We start from the raw sequence: 13881 nt of genomic DNA on the forward strand, positions 1-13881 counted from the left end.
CTTTATTGTCATAGACAACCTGCTAAAGTTTGGGTCTCCCTATCCTGGGAAGCTTTCCCATGTCCTATAGTGCATTCATTTTCTTGAGATTTCCATCCTCTGTTGATCTTAGAGAATGCATACTGATGGCAAAGATTTTATTATAATTTGGTTACAAAAACCTGAACACTTTATCTTCTTCTCTTACAAATACCCTTGTATTGTTTTTGTTTTTGCATTCTTGCTGAAAAAGTAGGAAACTTTTAAAATATAACTACATTAGAGCTCCCAGAAATGAAAAAGTCAAGACAGAGTGATGTGCTCTGGCTTACAATAGATTCACAGGACTAGTGTTTTGGTTTTATCGTATAGTTTTGTTTTGCTTGACTAGCAAATGGAGATCCCTGAGCGAACACATTAAAAGTACTTCACCTTGTGACACTGCCAGAGGAGTCATTCAGTTTTACAGTCTGAACATGTGTGTTGTGCAGTTGATGACTGAGAATCAGATGAATGGCGTATGACTCTCGTTCCTTGATCGGTTGCACTTTCCTGTTTCATTAAGATTAGTTCTCCTGAGACGTTAAGTCAAGTTTTTCATTGTTGAAGCCTCTATCATTGTTATGAAGTTACCTGCCAAAAACAGATAGCTGACTATAAAAATTTAATAGGTACAAGAAATGTCTCCATCTAACTTACTGTCAAATCTTTTTTTTTTTTCTTTTTCTTTTACTGGAATGAGGGAGAGGACCAGGAAACAAAGAGAAAAGAAAGATCATGAGATTTATGAGGTTGAGGTTTGCTGAGCCGGTAATGACTTGTAAAAGTTGTATTGTTTTAATAATATCTCCCAACTGGCATCATATTATGGTCTCACAGTCTCACTAATCTGAAGTAGCAGTGAGTGCTTGAATCTTTTCTTAATTAATATAAGTTTTTTGACATGTTTAGAGAATTTTTGTATTCAATTTTGCTTACTTAAATTCAACTGAGAGAAAAGACTCAATTTGGTAATCCATTCTATCTAAGTAAGATGCTAGATACATTTCATCTTTCAGTGGGTTGAGGATATGTACGTTGCTTAAAGGAAAAAAAAAAGATCAATGAGGACTTGCTGTGTTTATAAAAACAGGAAGCAGATGGAAATTCCTGATGACTTCAGATCCAGGTGAATATTTACATGAAAATTGTGTTTAACCATTTCAATTGTTTTAGTTCGAATTCAGGGTACTAAGCTAAAATATACCAAATGAAAAATTATTACAAAATCTAAGAAATGATTTACATTTTGTTCTTAGAAATTACTTCTCAAATGATTTCAAGGACTCTGCTCTTTCAATATATATCTTTGTTCTCTGCTGGCTTCGTTTCAGCCTCATTTGCTGACTCCTCTTTCCTTGATCGTTAGGAGGAATATTCCTCTAGATCACACCCTTCAGCATATCAGTTTCATTCCCAGTCTACCAGAGTCTTTCTTCATTATGTAGAATTCAGAATATAAGGAGGAAAAAAAATCAGAGTCATGCTAATAAGGGAGGTGCCCCTCATAAACTTTGAAATAAATAGCTCTAGAATTCCATGAAACTCAAATTGAAAACTGGTTGTCAGTCTTCGTGGTTTCATCCATCCCTTGTATAATTGATGTCATTCCAATCTGGGTTGTTGGTATAGTGTTCTTTCTAATGTTTCCATTTCATATGTTCCATGGAAAACTGGGAATCTTTTCCTAAACATTGTCACAGTTGTTTTTCTGAAGTATGAATCATAGCATGACTTTGTTTGTTTACATGCTTCCATAGCCTTTAGTGAACATAATAAATGCTAAATTCCTTAACATCGCGTTTGAAGACCCACAGAATCCTCAAAAGTGGTCATACTCCATCTGGTTTCATCTCTCACTATCTTCTCCCCCTGTTCTGTTTTAGGTGCCACACCTACTTTCCACCTCTATATCCTCATACCCTACCTCCAGTGGTATCTTTTGTCTCCTTTCTGTGTTAAAGTATACTTACCTTTCAAGATTATGCTCAAACACCACCTCTGTGAAACTCCATTTCTTGCTTGGTGTCACCTGGGTTTGTATTAACTGTCTTTGTCCATTAAACTGGAAAATTATTCTGAATTATCCATTCTGTTATATACAGCCTTAAAACATGATATTTATTAAAAACTTGTCATAAATACATTTTTAAGGACTTTGAAGTGAATTGATTCAATTTTACCAAAATTCAGCACTGCATGGCAAACTTGTAAAGTTACAGATTTCTTTTTGAGTCATCTGGTGGTTTGCTTCTCCAGGAGGTAGGATTCTGCGATTGATACGGACCAGAACAGAAGATGCTGGCCAGTATACATGTGTTGTAAGAAACGCAGCTGGCGAAGAAAGAAAAATCTTTCGGCTTTCAGTATTAGGTATTTATACGGTTTACAATATTGACTCAATGGACATGAGTTTGAGCAAACTCCAGTAGATGGTGAAGGACAGGGAAGCCTGGCGTGCTGCAGTCTGCAGTCCATGGGGTCACAAAGAGTCAGACACGACTGAGTGACTGAACAACAACAGAAAAAAGTTAAATTGTCTTCAACACGTTCTGGAAGCAGATTTAACATTTATCTGCAGCTTGATCTTATATTTGTGTATTCTTTGGCCCCTGGATTGTCACTCTTGGCAAGAATTCAACGTTAGAATGGTTTGTATGTAATCAGTTGGGTTAAAATGGCTGAAATGCCATGTCTTGTCAGTTCACAGTTGTTCACCAGTGTTCTAAGACTGTGATCACTTTTTTAATGTGAGTGCGTATCTGAATTGTAGAGAGAGAAATAAGTGTCTCATAGATTTTATTACTCATTGACTTGTTGACATATTTATCTGGATTTTATGATTTATATATAATAAAATTCATTATAATTGAATTTATGACATGTAGCTTTATAGTTTATCTTAGAATTGATCAGGCAATATGATAACATTATTCTAGTAAATAATAATGAGAATTTGGATTGCTTTAAAGGGTACTGCTTAATAAAAATATATAAAATAGATACCTATAAATAACCAAATTGCTGTTATAATTGCTCCTTTTTCTGTCTTTTTTTTTAAGTACCACCTCGCATCATGGGTGAAAATACATTTGAAGATGTGAAAGTGAAAGAGAAACAGAGTATTACACTGACTTGTGAAGTGACAGGTAAGGGGCTCAGCTCTTGGATTTTCCCTCAGCTCACTGGCTATTCCTTGCCTTCACTTACATCACAATTAGTTGAGAATAATCAAGCGTTTGAAATTGAATTCTAGACCAGTACAGGTGGTAGAAATATAGGAGGAAATCTTTCAGATTCTATGGAGATAAAAAGGAAATTCTTAACAGTGAAAAAAGGAAGGGAGAGAAGCATGGAATAGAGACAGAAAAAAGAAATACATACTGGTCTTTTCTTTCAATTAGGTAAATTGTTTTTTCTTTTTTAATTCTTCTATTTGCAGGTAGGATTTTTCTGTCCCACCTCCTATTATTTTTTCTTTCCTTCCCTAAGTTTGCACCTTCCTTTCCTTTTTACTGTTTTCTCCAAAGAAATAATTTTGGTGAAAGGATAGCATCATTAGGAAATGGCAACCCACTCCAGTGTTCTTGCCTGGAGAATCCCAGGGATGGCGGAGCCTGGTGGGCTGCCATCTATGGGGTCACACAGAGTCGGACACGACTGAAGTGACTTAGCAATAGCAATGCCATCAATTATGATCAAAAATGTCACCTTTAGTTAACATGTTTGTATATAATAAAGAGAATGGAGATGAATAAAAATGAAAATTCTGAAGCTTTTACTGGCTTTCTCCATGAATCATTGTGTTGCATGTAATACAAATAAATCTATGAGAGAACATTTCCAAGACCATCTCTTTAGTGAAGGCATGACCTTGCAGTTTTAATGGAACAACTGGAGCAGCCCATACATTTTATAGAAAGTAAGAGTTTTAAGGAAGATTCAATCGATTTATTGCTTTGTTGTTTAGGTGCCCTATAATACATTTATGAAAGCAAGGAAGTATTTTCATTTTAGAAAGGCAGATATAAAAACTGTCACGTATGCATTATGTAACCTGTTTTCTTTCTTAATTTAAAATGATGTGGTAACAACTCTTGCGTAGAGACCATCTGCCTAAATTTTATAACATCTTATCTTGAGCCTTCTAGCTTCTTCTTAATGTTTCACTTGGTTTTTAGAAATTTCTTTTTTATTTTTGTTTCATCAAGATATAATTGATATATAGTATTGTATAACTGTAAGGTAAACAACATACTGATTGTATACACACACACAGACTACCACACTGTTAACATCCATCACCTCACATAGCTGCACACTTCTTTTGTGATAAGAACTTTCAAGATCTACTTTCTTGCAGCTTTCAAATATACAAGAAGTATTGTTAACTGTAATCATGATTATTATCTTGTTATTAGAAGTTTGTGCTTTCTGACCACCTTCACTTATTTATCCCACCTCCAACCCCCTCCCTATACAATCACTAATGGGTTCTCAGTTTCTATGAGTTTGATTTTATTAGATTCCATGTATAAGAGAGATCAGACCATATTTGTCTTTGTCTGTCTGACTTATTTCACTTAGCATAATGTCCTCAAGGTTTATCCATGTTGTCACAAATGTTAGGATTTCCTTCTTTTTCATGGCTGGATAGTACTAAATATATATATATATATATAGTATTTAATATTAGGATTATATATTGTAGAATAATAGTATTTAATAATAACATTAAATTATATGTATAGTTTTGCATGTCACATTATCTTTATCCAGTTATCTATCCATGGACACTTAGTTTGTTTCCTTGTCTTGGCTACTGTGAATAATGCTGCAATGAACATTGAAATGCAGATGTCTCTTTTGAGATAGTGATGTCATTTTCTTCAGATTGTTGGACACATAGTAATTCTATTTCCAGTTTTTTGAGGAACTGTGATATGATTTTGCATAGGGGTTATACCAACTTACATTCCCTCCAAAGGTGTACCAGGATTCCTTTTTTTCACATCCTCATCAACACTTGTTATTGCCTGTATTAAAAAAAAATTTTTTTATGAGACTAGTCAATTTACAATGTTGTGTTAATCTTAGGAGTATAGCAAAGTGAATCTGATATACATATATCCACTCTTTTTTAGATTCTTTCCCCATATAAGTCATTAGAGTATTGAGTAGAGTTCTTTTTGCCATCCAGTGGCACCCCACTCCAGTACTCTTGCCTGGAAAATCCCATGGACGGAGGAGCCTGGTGGGCTACAGTCCATAGGGTCACGAAGAGTCGTACATGACTGAGCGACTTCACTTTCACTTTTCACTTTCATGCATTGGGGAAGGAAATGGCAACCCACTCCAGTGTTCTTGCCAGGAGAATCCCAGGGACGGGGGAGCCTGGTGGGCTGCCGTCTATGGGGTCGCGCAGAGTCAGACACAACTGAAGCGACTTAGCAGCAGCAGCAGCAGCAGCAGATCCTTATTAGTTACCTGAGTTCTTTGTGCCATATAGTAGGTCCTTATTAGTTACCTGTCTGATATATAGTAGTGTGTATATGTCAGTCCCAGCCTTCCAATTTATCCATCCCCTCTCTTATTCCCTAGTCACCACAAGTTTATGTTCTGCATCCGTAACTCCTATGTTTTTGGTAATAGCTATTCTAACAGGTGTAAAGTGTTACCTCATTGTGCTTTTGATTTGTCTTTCCTGGATGCTTAGTGACATTGAACAGCTTTTCTTGTACCTGTCAGCCATTTGAATATCTTCTTTGCAAAAAATATCTATTCAGACCCTTTGCCAAATTTTTAATTGGATCCTTTGTATGTTTGTGTGTGTGTGTGTGTTTTGCTGTCGAGTTATATGAGTTCCTTACATATTTTGAATATCAACCACTTTATCAGATAGTGGTTTGCAAATATTTTTCCTGTTTTATAGTTGCCATTTCATTTTGTTGATGGTTTCTTTGCTGCATAGAGTTTTTTAGTTTGATATAGATAGTCCTGTTTGTGTGTTTTTGCTTTTGTAGCCTATACTTCTGGTGTCATATCTTAGAAATCACTGCCAAGACCAGTGTCAAAGAGCTTTGTCCCTATGCTGTCTTTCAGGAGTTTAAGGGTTTCAGGTCATACATTTAAGTCTTTGATCCATTTCAAGTTGATTTTTATGAGTAGTGTAAGATATGGATCTAGTTTCATTCTTTTCGCATGTGAATATCCAGTTCTCCCACCACTATTTATTGAAGAGACTGGTTTTTTCCGTTGAATATTCTTAACCCTCCTGATTGTGTATGTATCCGTTTATCTTTCCATCTATAATTCTGTTCCATTGGTCTATGTGTCTTTTTTTTATGGAATACCTTACTGGTTTGATGACTGGAGCTTTGTAATATAGTTTTAAATGAGGATATGTGATACTTCTTACTTTGTTCTTCCTTCTCAGGATCTCTTTGGCTGTTGAGGGTCTTTTGTAATTCCAAACAAATTTTAAGATTATTTTTTCCTGTATCTATTAAAAAAAAAATGCCATGGGAATCTTCATAGGGATTGTATTGGACCTATAAATAACTTTTGAGTAATATGGACATTTTAGCAATATTAATTCTTCCAGCCCATGAATACAAGATATCTGTCCATTTATTTGTGTCTCCTTTTATTTATTTCATCAATCTCTTTTAGTTTTCAATGTAAGGATCTTTCACTTCCTTGATTATATTTATTCCTAAGTTTCTTTTGGTTTTGATGCTATTGTAAATTCAATTTTTTAAAATTTCCTTTGCAGATAATTTGTTGTTAGTGCATGAAGTGCTGTGATTCATGGGGTCGCAAAGAGTCGGACACGACTGAGCGACTGAACTGAACTGAAAATGCTACTGATTTTTATCTTGATTTTGTATCTGAAGCTTTACTGAATTTGTTAATTAAAGCTAACAGGTTTTTTTTTTGGTGGAATCTTTAGGATTTTCTCTATAATCATGCCATCTACAAACAGAGACAACTTCTTTCTTTCCAATTCTGATGCCTTTTCTTTTTTGTGTGTGATTATCTGGCTCGGATTTCTAATACTGTGTTGAATAGCAATGGTGAGAGTTGGACACTCCCATCTTGTTCTTGGTCTTGAAGAAAAAACTTTTACTCTTTCGCCATTCAGTATGATGTTAGCTATAGAGTTGTTATATGGCCTATTTTATATTGAAGAATGTTCCTTTTATATATAATTTGTTGAGTTTTTTTTTTAAATCATGAACAGATGTTGAATTTTGTCAAAAGCTTCTGTGCATCTACTGATATGGGTGTATGATTTTTATCTTTCATTCTGTTGATGTGATGTATTATATTTTCTGTGTCTTGAACCATCCTTGCATCCCAGGGATGAATCCCATTTGATCATGGTGCATGATCCTGTTCATGTTGAATTCCATTTTCTAGGTTTTTTTTGGGGGGGGGGAGGGGGATTTTTGTTTTGTATTCATCAGGGATATTGGCCTGTAGTTTTCTTTCTTACCTGACTTTGGTATCAGGGTAATGCTGGCCTTCTCAAATGAGTTTGGGGATGTTCCCTTGTCAATTTTTTAAAGAGTCTGGGAGGAATTGATATTGATTCCTTTTTAAACATTTGGTAAAATTTATCACTGAAACCATCTGGTCTTAGCTTTTTCCTGTTGGGAGGTTTTAGATTTTTCTTAATATCCTTGCTAGTAATTGGTCTGTTTAAAATTTTCTGTGTTCTCATGGTTGAGTCTTGGCAGGTTTTATATTTCTAAGAACTTATTCATTTTTCCCTAGATTGTTGAGCTTGTTGGCTATAGTTTTAGAGAGTAGTCTCTTATGATTCTTGTATTTCTGTGTTATCAGTTGTAATGTCTCCTCTTTCATTTGTAATCTTATTTATTTTGATCTGCTTTCTTCTCTCTTTTTTCCTTAGTCTAGCTAAAGGTTTATAAATTTTATCTTTTCAAGAACCAGTTCTTAGTTTTATGTCTTTTCTGTTGTTTTCTTGTACTCTGTTTCATTTATTTCTGCTCTAATATCTAATTTATTTCCATTTAAGAATACCATTTTTAGTTTCTTAGAAGACTGGTCTGGTGGTGGTTTTTGTTTTTGTTTATTACTCTCAGCTTTTGTTTGCTTGGGAAAACCTCTTATTCATATTTTTTCAGCTTTAGTATTCTTGGTTTACAGGCTTTTTTTTTTTTTTTTTTTTTAAGAGTATCTTAGGCCATTCTCTCTTAGCCTTCTAAGTTTCTTATGAGAAATCTGCCTATACTCTTAGGGGAGTTCCCTTGTATGTGATCTGTTGCTTTCCTCTTACTGCATTTAAAATTTAGTTATAATGTATTTAAATGTAGCCCTTTTTAGTTCAACCTATTTGGGATCTTTTGGGACTCATGAATGTGAATGTCTTTTTGGGGAAGTTTTCAGACATTATCACTTTAAATATACTTTCTCTTCGTTTCTCATTCTCTTTTCCTTCTGGGATTCCCATAATGTGTATACTGTTTTGATGACAGTACTTCGTAACTCCTGTAGGCTTTCTTCATGTTTCTTCGTTCTTCTTTTCATTTAGATCCTCTGATTAGATAATTTCAAGTCTTCTAGTTCTTTTGCTTGGTCAAGTCTGAAGTTGAGGCTTTCTTTTGAATTCTTTAGTTCGGTCATTGTATTCTTTAGCCCTAGAATTTGTTTGGTTGTGGGGGTTTTGTTTTTTCTTTATGGTTTCTGTTTCTTTGTTGAACTTCTCATTTTGTTCATGCAGTATTTCTTAATTTTGTTTACTAGTCTTCTTTAAGAGGATTATTCATAGATCTCCACATTTTTAGGGTCAATTGTTTTGTTTTTGGAGCTTTATTAGTTTCTTATGAAGTGTCATGTTTAACCAATCCCTTGCAGTGGTATCTGCACACTTGAGGGTCTCCAATTCCAGACTTGAAAGGTTTGCTTCAGCAGAGATAGTTCTTCACCATGCAACTCAACTTGGGATTCTGTCTGGGTCAGCTGGTAGCATGCTTGCACAGATGGGCCTTTCTGTCAGGGCCTCTATTTGGGTGAGGCCCACGGTCTCTTCCTGAAATGTGAGGTCAGGACATGGAGTGCCGTGTGTGCTATACTCAGCAGTTAGGTGAACCTGTGAGTTTGCTTTCTTGCCCTGTTAGGGCTATAGAACAGACTTCATTGCCAGTACAGTTGAGCCTTAATATATCATCCTAGTCCACTTTCCTAACAGAACTTGTTTTTATAGTTTTACATTTTCAAAAATAAAAAATCTGAACAATTTAAAACAGTATTTTTAAAAGTCCCATTAAAAATATGAAAGGTATTTTTTCTAAAGGCTATAAATATTAAAGGAATAGTACTGTATATTTCTATCTTTCTACCTATCTATATATCTATACTAGAATCCTGGTACAAACACAAAATACCTGCTTGTGAATTGTTTAATTAAAGGCTTTCCTTATTTGCAGCTTTCCCTCAAAAATATAAAATCTTCTTTAAAAATTTAATATGCATATAAAGGTATTCATGAGTAACAATTTTAGTAAAAATGCATACTCCATTCTTTTTAAATGTATTTTATTATGAAAATATTTAATTGTAATAACCTAAGGTATGGTGTGTGTGTGTGTGTGTGTGTGTTAGTCATTCGATGTGTCTGACTCTGCAGTCCCATGGACTGTAGCCCACCAGGCTCCTCTGTCCATGGACTTCTCCAGGCAAAAGTACTGGAATGGGTAGCCATAGGGATCTTCCCAACCCAGGAATCAAACTCAGGTCTCCTGCATGGCAGGCAGATTTTTTACCATCTGAGCCACCAGGGAAGCCCAAAGTATGGTATAAATTTAGTTAAACACAAAGACTAATATAACTATTTCACTTGTAGATTTTAAAAATATAAGCATGATTATTATTCTAAATTTGCTTATGTTTGTTAATTTATTTTAAAATGAATAGCTTTCCATCCTTTTAGAAGTGGAATAATTAAAAAGGGAAATGAATGAAAAATGCATCCTTTTCTTTATTTTTAAATTTTGTATTGGAGTATAATCCAGAGAAACCATTATTTGAAAAGATACATGTACCCCAATGTTCACTGCAGCACTGTTTAAAATGTATCCTTTTAGTTACCAATTGTAGACATGATAATTAGCCAACTCTCAGAAATGTCTTTTTGTTACAGGGAATCCAGTACCAGAAATAACATGGCATAAAGATGGTCAGCTCCTGAAAGAAGATGACACTCATCATCTTATGTCTGGTGGCCGTTTTCTTCAAATTGCGAATGCCCAAGTGTCACACACTGGAAGATACACATGTTTGGCGTCTAATACAGCTGGTGACAAGAGCAAAAGTTTCAGTCTTAATGTGTTGGGTAGGTGTAAGCATTGCTTCAGATCTCGACAAATCAGCCATGGCAACAAGTTCAATTCTCTTCTTTTATTTAGTTAATATTTCTACCTGGACCAGAGCTTGTGTACATTTGCTTATTTTCTTTCATTAATTAATTTATACATTCATTCATTCCATTTGGCATACCTATCGTTTCCAGGTACTCTGTTTTGTACTAAGCACAACTATGAATAAGATATACGTTAAATAAACAGTAATAAAGGAAAAACAAATACTGGTGAAAGAAAAGCAATGAAAGGGGCTCAACGTGAGATATTTTATCATTTCTTTGGGGAATTCTGCCATTATTGGTAATTGTCTATACTGGAATCTCTGTTGGTAACTGAGATGAAGAATAGATGTGGACAAGCTCATGAAAATTTTATGCTTGCTCGTAAGCAATTTTATGATTGCTTGCACAATCCCTTGTGAGGCTGAAGGGTTAAAACAGCATTAAAATGCTTTTATTTTAGAAATGTGTTTCCTCTGTCTTAAAACACATCATCTCTTCTTCCCTTTGTGAACTTACATAGCAGTGCTGGGGGCTGCTCCCACTGCGGTGAGGGACTGCTGTAGATTTTCTTTTCCTTCACATAACATGCTGCTCCTCTGTTTTTGTGTGTGTTTCTATCGTTCGCTAACTCGTTAATACCTAAAAAATCTTAGAGGGTACCATTGTGCAGTAAATTACCTGGAAATTGCAAATGTTGTGTTTTTTTTTAACCATTTGATTAACAATTCTTTTTCCTAGATAAATTCTCTCCCCTTGAGATTAATGTGCAATGTGTAAATTCTATATTGAGTCAGTGATGAGCTGTGAAGATTCCTAGGTTAAAACGTACACTGAGACCACAAGTATAGGTTTTAAATCTCAAATGGCTTCCTTCTCATTTAACACAGATCAGTTGTACATTTGAATATCAAGCCCTTTGAACGCAAGAAAAACTATACCATGAAAACAAATGGCCTAAGAATGGTGAAATAACTGTACGTTCGGTTTCTGTAGCATTAAAGTTATGCTTATGTCTCAAAAATAACATTAAAATAGAGTCCAGATTTCTGCTCACATTAGAAATTTAAAGTGCACCACCTAAATATATTGCATTTGATCACTGATATCAAAACATGTTTTATTCTACTAAAACTGACAATAATTGATGCAAATTTTTGCTATTTTTTCATTTCTTTACTTGTATGTTATGATAGTTACTGGCTAGACTAGTGGAATAGCTAGTCTCATACAGGATACAGTCCTCAGGCAGCTTACAGTCTAGTTGAGTAAAGAGACATGTCAGCCAGAAAAGCTAAGGCAGAATACTGGATAACGTATAAAAGTAAGTGTTAAATGAATTTGTTAAATGAATACTATATACAAGTACTAATTATATAAAATATAAATTCCCTAAGGCAAAACTGTTTTTATCTTGAAAAAATACAGCCCCAGCACCTGTTACCTGAATCAATAACAATGAGAGTTCATGAGCCAGTTGTCCTGTAACAAACTCATCTTCCCTGCATGCCCATCAGTGTTTGAAAGTCAAATACCCAGCCCGGGATTTCCTCCCCTCTGCTGTAGCCTGTTGCTTCTCTTAGAGCTCTAAATTCCTCATGAGCCCTTCCTCCCACCGCTGACTGACCTCTCAGTACTGGCTCATGTCCAGATCCTACCCCTGTCCTCTGGAAACTAGATTTCAAACTCTTTCCAGCTCCTTGCAGTAATTGAACTCTGACTCTTCCCAGGAGACATCAGCTCCCCGGCGATTCTCTTCAGTGGAGATGACTTATTCTTTATCACAGGCATCTCAAGTTCTATTATCTGACTATATTCCTTCCTCCACTTCCTACTCGCTTTCTGGTTACTTATTTCTTGCCATTCTCATTCATTCATTGAAGACGAGGGATCTGAATCAAAGTCTTCTTTTCACCAACTTCATAAAAAGTTAAGGCTGTTTAAGTGTGTATATCTGCAAGTTCCAGTCTACCCAGCCACAGTTCAGTGTTTTTACCCTTTCTTTCCCCAGAGGGTAAATTATCCTTTTTGTTCACAGTTATTGCTTCTACCCTTCATCCTGTATCTTGTCCCCCTTCTTTGGTCTGTCAGTCTTACCCACTGTCTGCCTTACCTCCAGCTTCATCTTCTGTTGCCTCCATCACTTCAGATAGTCAACACTCTGTCTATATATCTTATCCCACTAAAAACAAGCTTCTGCCCACACCATTCTTGATAGTACTGTTGTAAGCCTGCCCGTTGTTAAATCAAACATTGTTCAATTCTTATCTTAATGGTTGGATCCCTTAATGATGTATCCCTTTCTCCTGGACACTGTCCCTCCCTAGTTATCCTTGCACACCTTTGGTTGCTCTCTTTCTCTCTCCTTTATGAACTCTTACTTAATCCATCTCTTAGACATTAGGTCCCCTTATGTTTCATCCTTATTTCACTGCTCATTTTACTCTAGTCTCATCAGGTAACAAATTTAATTCCCAGAGGTTTCATTATCATTTCCTCTCAACTGGAGACTTTTAAAAATCCATACCTGCAACCCAGATCTTTCTCCCAAGGTTCAGATTTCTATATACAATTGCTTGTTGGACATTTCTGCCTGGAATTCTCACAAGCACTTAAAATTTAAGATAGTCAGACTGAACAAACCATCTTCCCCTCCTGAATGTGCAGGTCTTTCCATATTTTCCCTTCGTTTTGCCTCAGTGCAATTTACCTAGGTTCATTCCCAAGCAAGAAAATTGGAAGTTACATTTGACTTTGGTTTCTTAGCCCCTTAAATTCTATCAAGTCCTGACAGTTGGTTTTCTAAATCCTTCTTTAATTGTCCCCTCCTCTCTATTCCTTTCTCCACTGCTCTAGTTCAGGCCCTCATTATTATTTTTTTTTTTTTTACAAAATAATATTTCTGTATATTCTCAGAATTGGATTAGAAGTTTCAAACCTCATTCAAACTGTTTTTAATCACCAAGATAACAATTGTTTTAGACTTTTAGCAGTAATACTAGATGCCAGAACACATGGAACTATATCAAAATTTTGAGTGAATATAAATTAGAAATCGAGCATTCTAGTCACACTAACTCAAACAAATAGAATCAAAATGTCATAAATTTTTTAGCTAGGCAAAATTTCATGATTTTTTTAAAAATACATATTATACATACTATATATATATAGTATATATATGTATGCTAAGTCACTTCAGTCGTGTCCGACTCTATGCGACCCCATCGACGGCAGCCCACCAGGCTCTGCCATCCCTGGGATTCTCCAGGCAAGAACACCGGGGTGGGTTGCCATTTCCTTCTCCAACGCATGAAAGTGAAAAGTGAAAGTGAAGTCGCTCAGTCGTGTCCGACTCTTAGCGACCTCATGGACTGCAGCCCACCAGGCACCTCCGTCCATGGGATTTTCCAGGCAAGAGTACTGGAGTGGGGTGCCATTGCCTTCTCCATATATATATAGGTATATATATATAT

General features: G+C 35.5%; 1 protein-coding gene across 1 annotated transcript in view; it reads left to right on the plus strand.

Annotated features, from left to right (window-relative positions):
- Positions 1-13881, plus strand: part of HMCN1 (hemicentin 1) — a 537345-nt gene that overhangs the window by 369986 nt on the left and 153478 nt on the right. Inside the window, exons 47-49 of the mRNA XM_052653879.1 lie at positions 2278-2391; positions 3081-3167; positions 10187-10378. Of these exons, the coding sequence (XP_052509839.1) occupies positions 2278-2391; positions 3081-3167; positions 10187-10378 (393 nt within the window). The remainder of the gene's footprint in view (positions 1-2277; positions 2392-3080; positions 3168-10186; positions 10379-13881) is intronic.

This window comes from Budorcas taxicolor, chromosome 16 (assembly GCF_023091745.1).
Source record: "Budorcas taxicolor isolate Tak-1 chromosome 16, Takin1.1, whole genome shotgun sequence".
Classification (NCBI taxonomy): Eukaryota; Metazoa; Chordata; class Mammalia; order Artiodactyla; family Bovidae; genus Budorcas; species Budorcas taxicolor.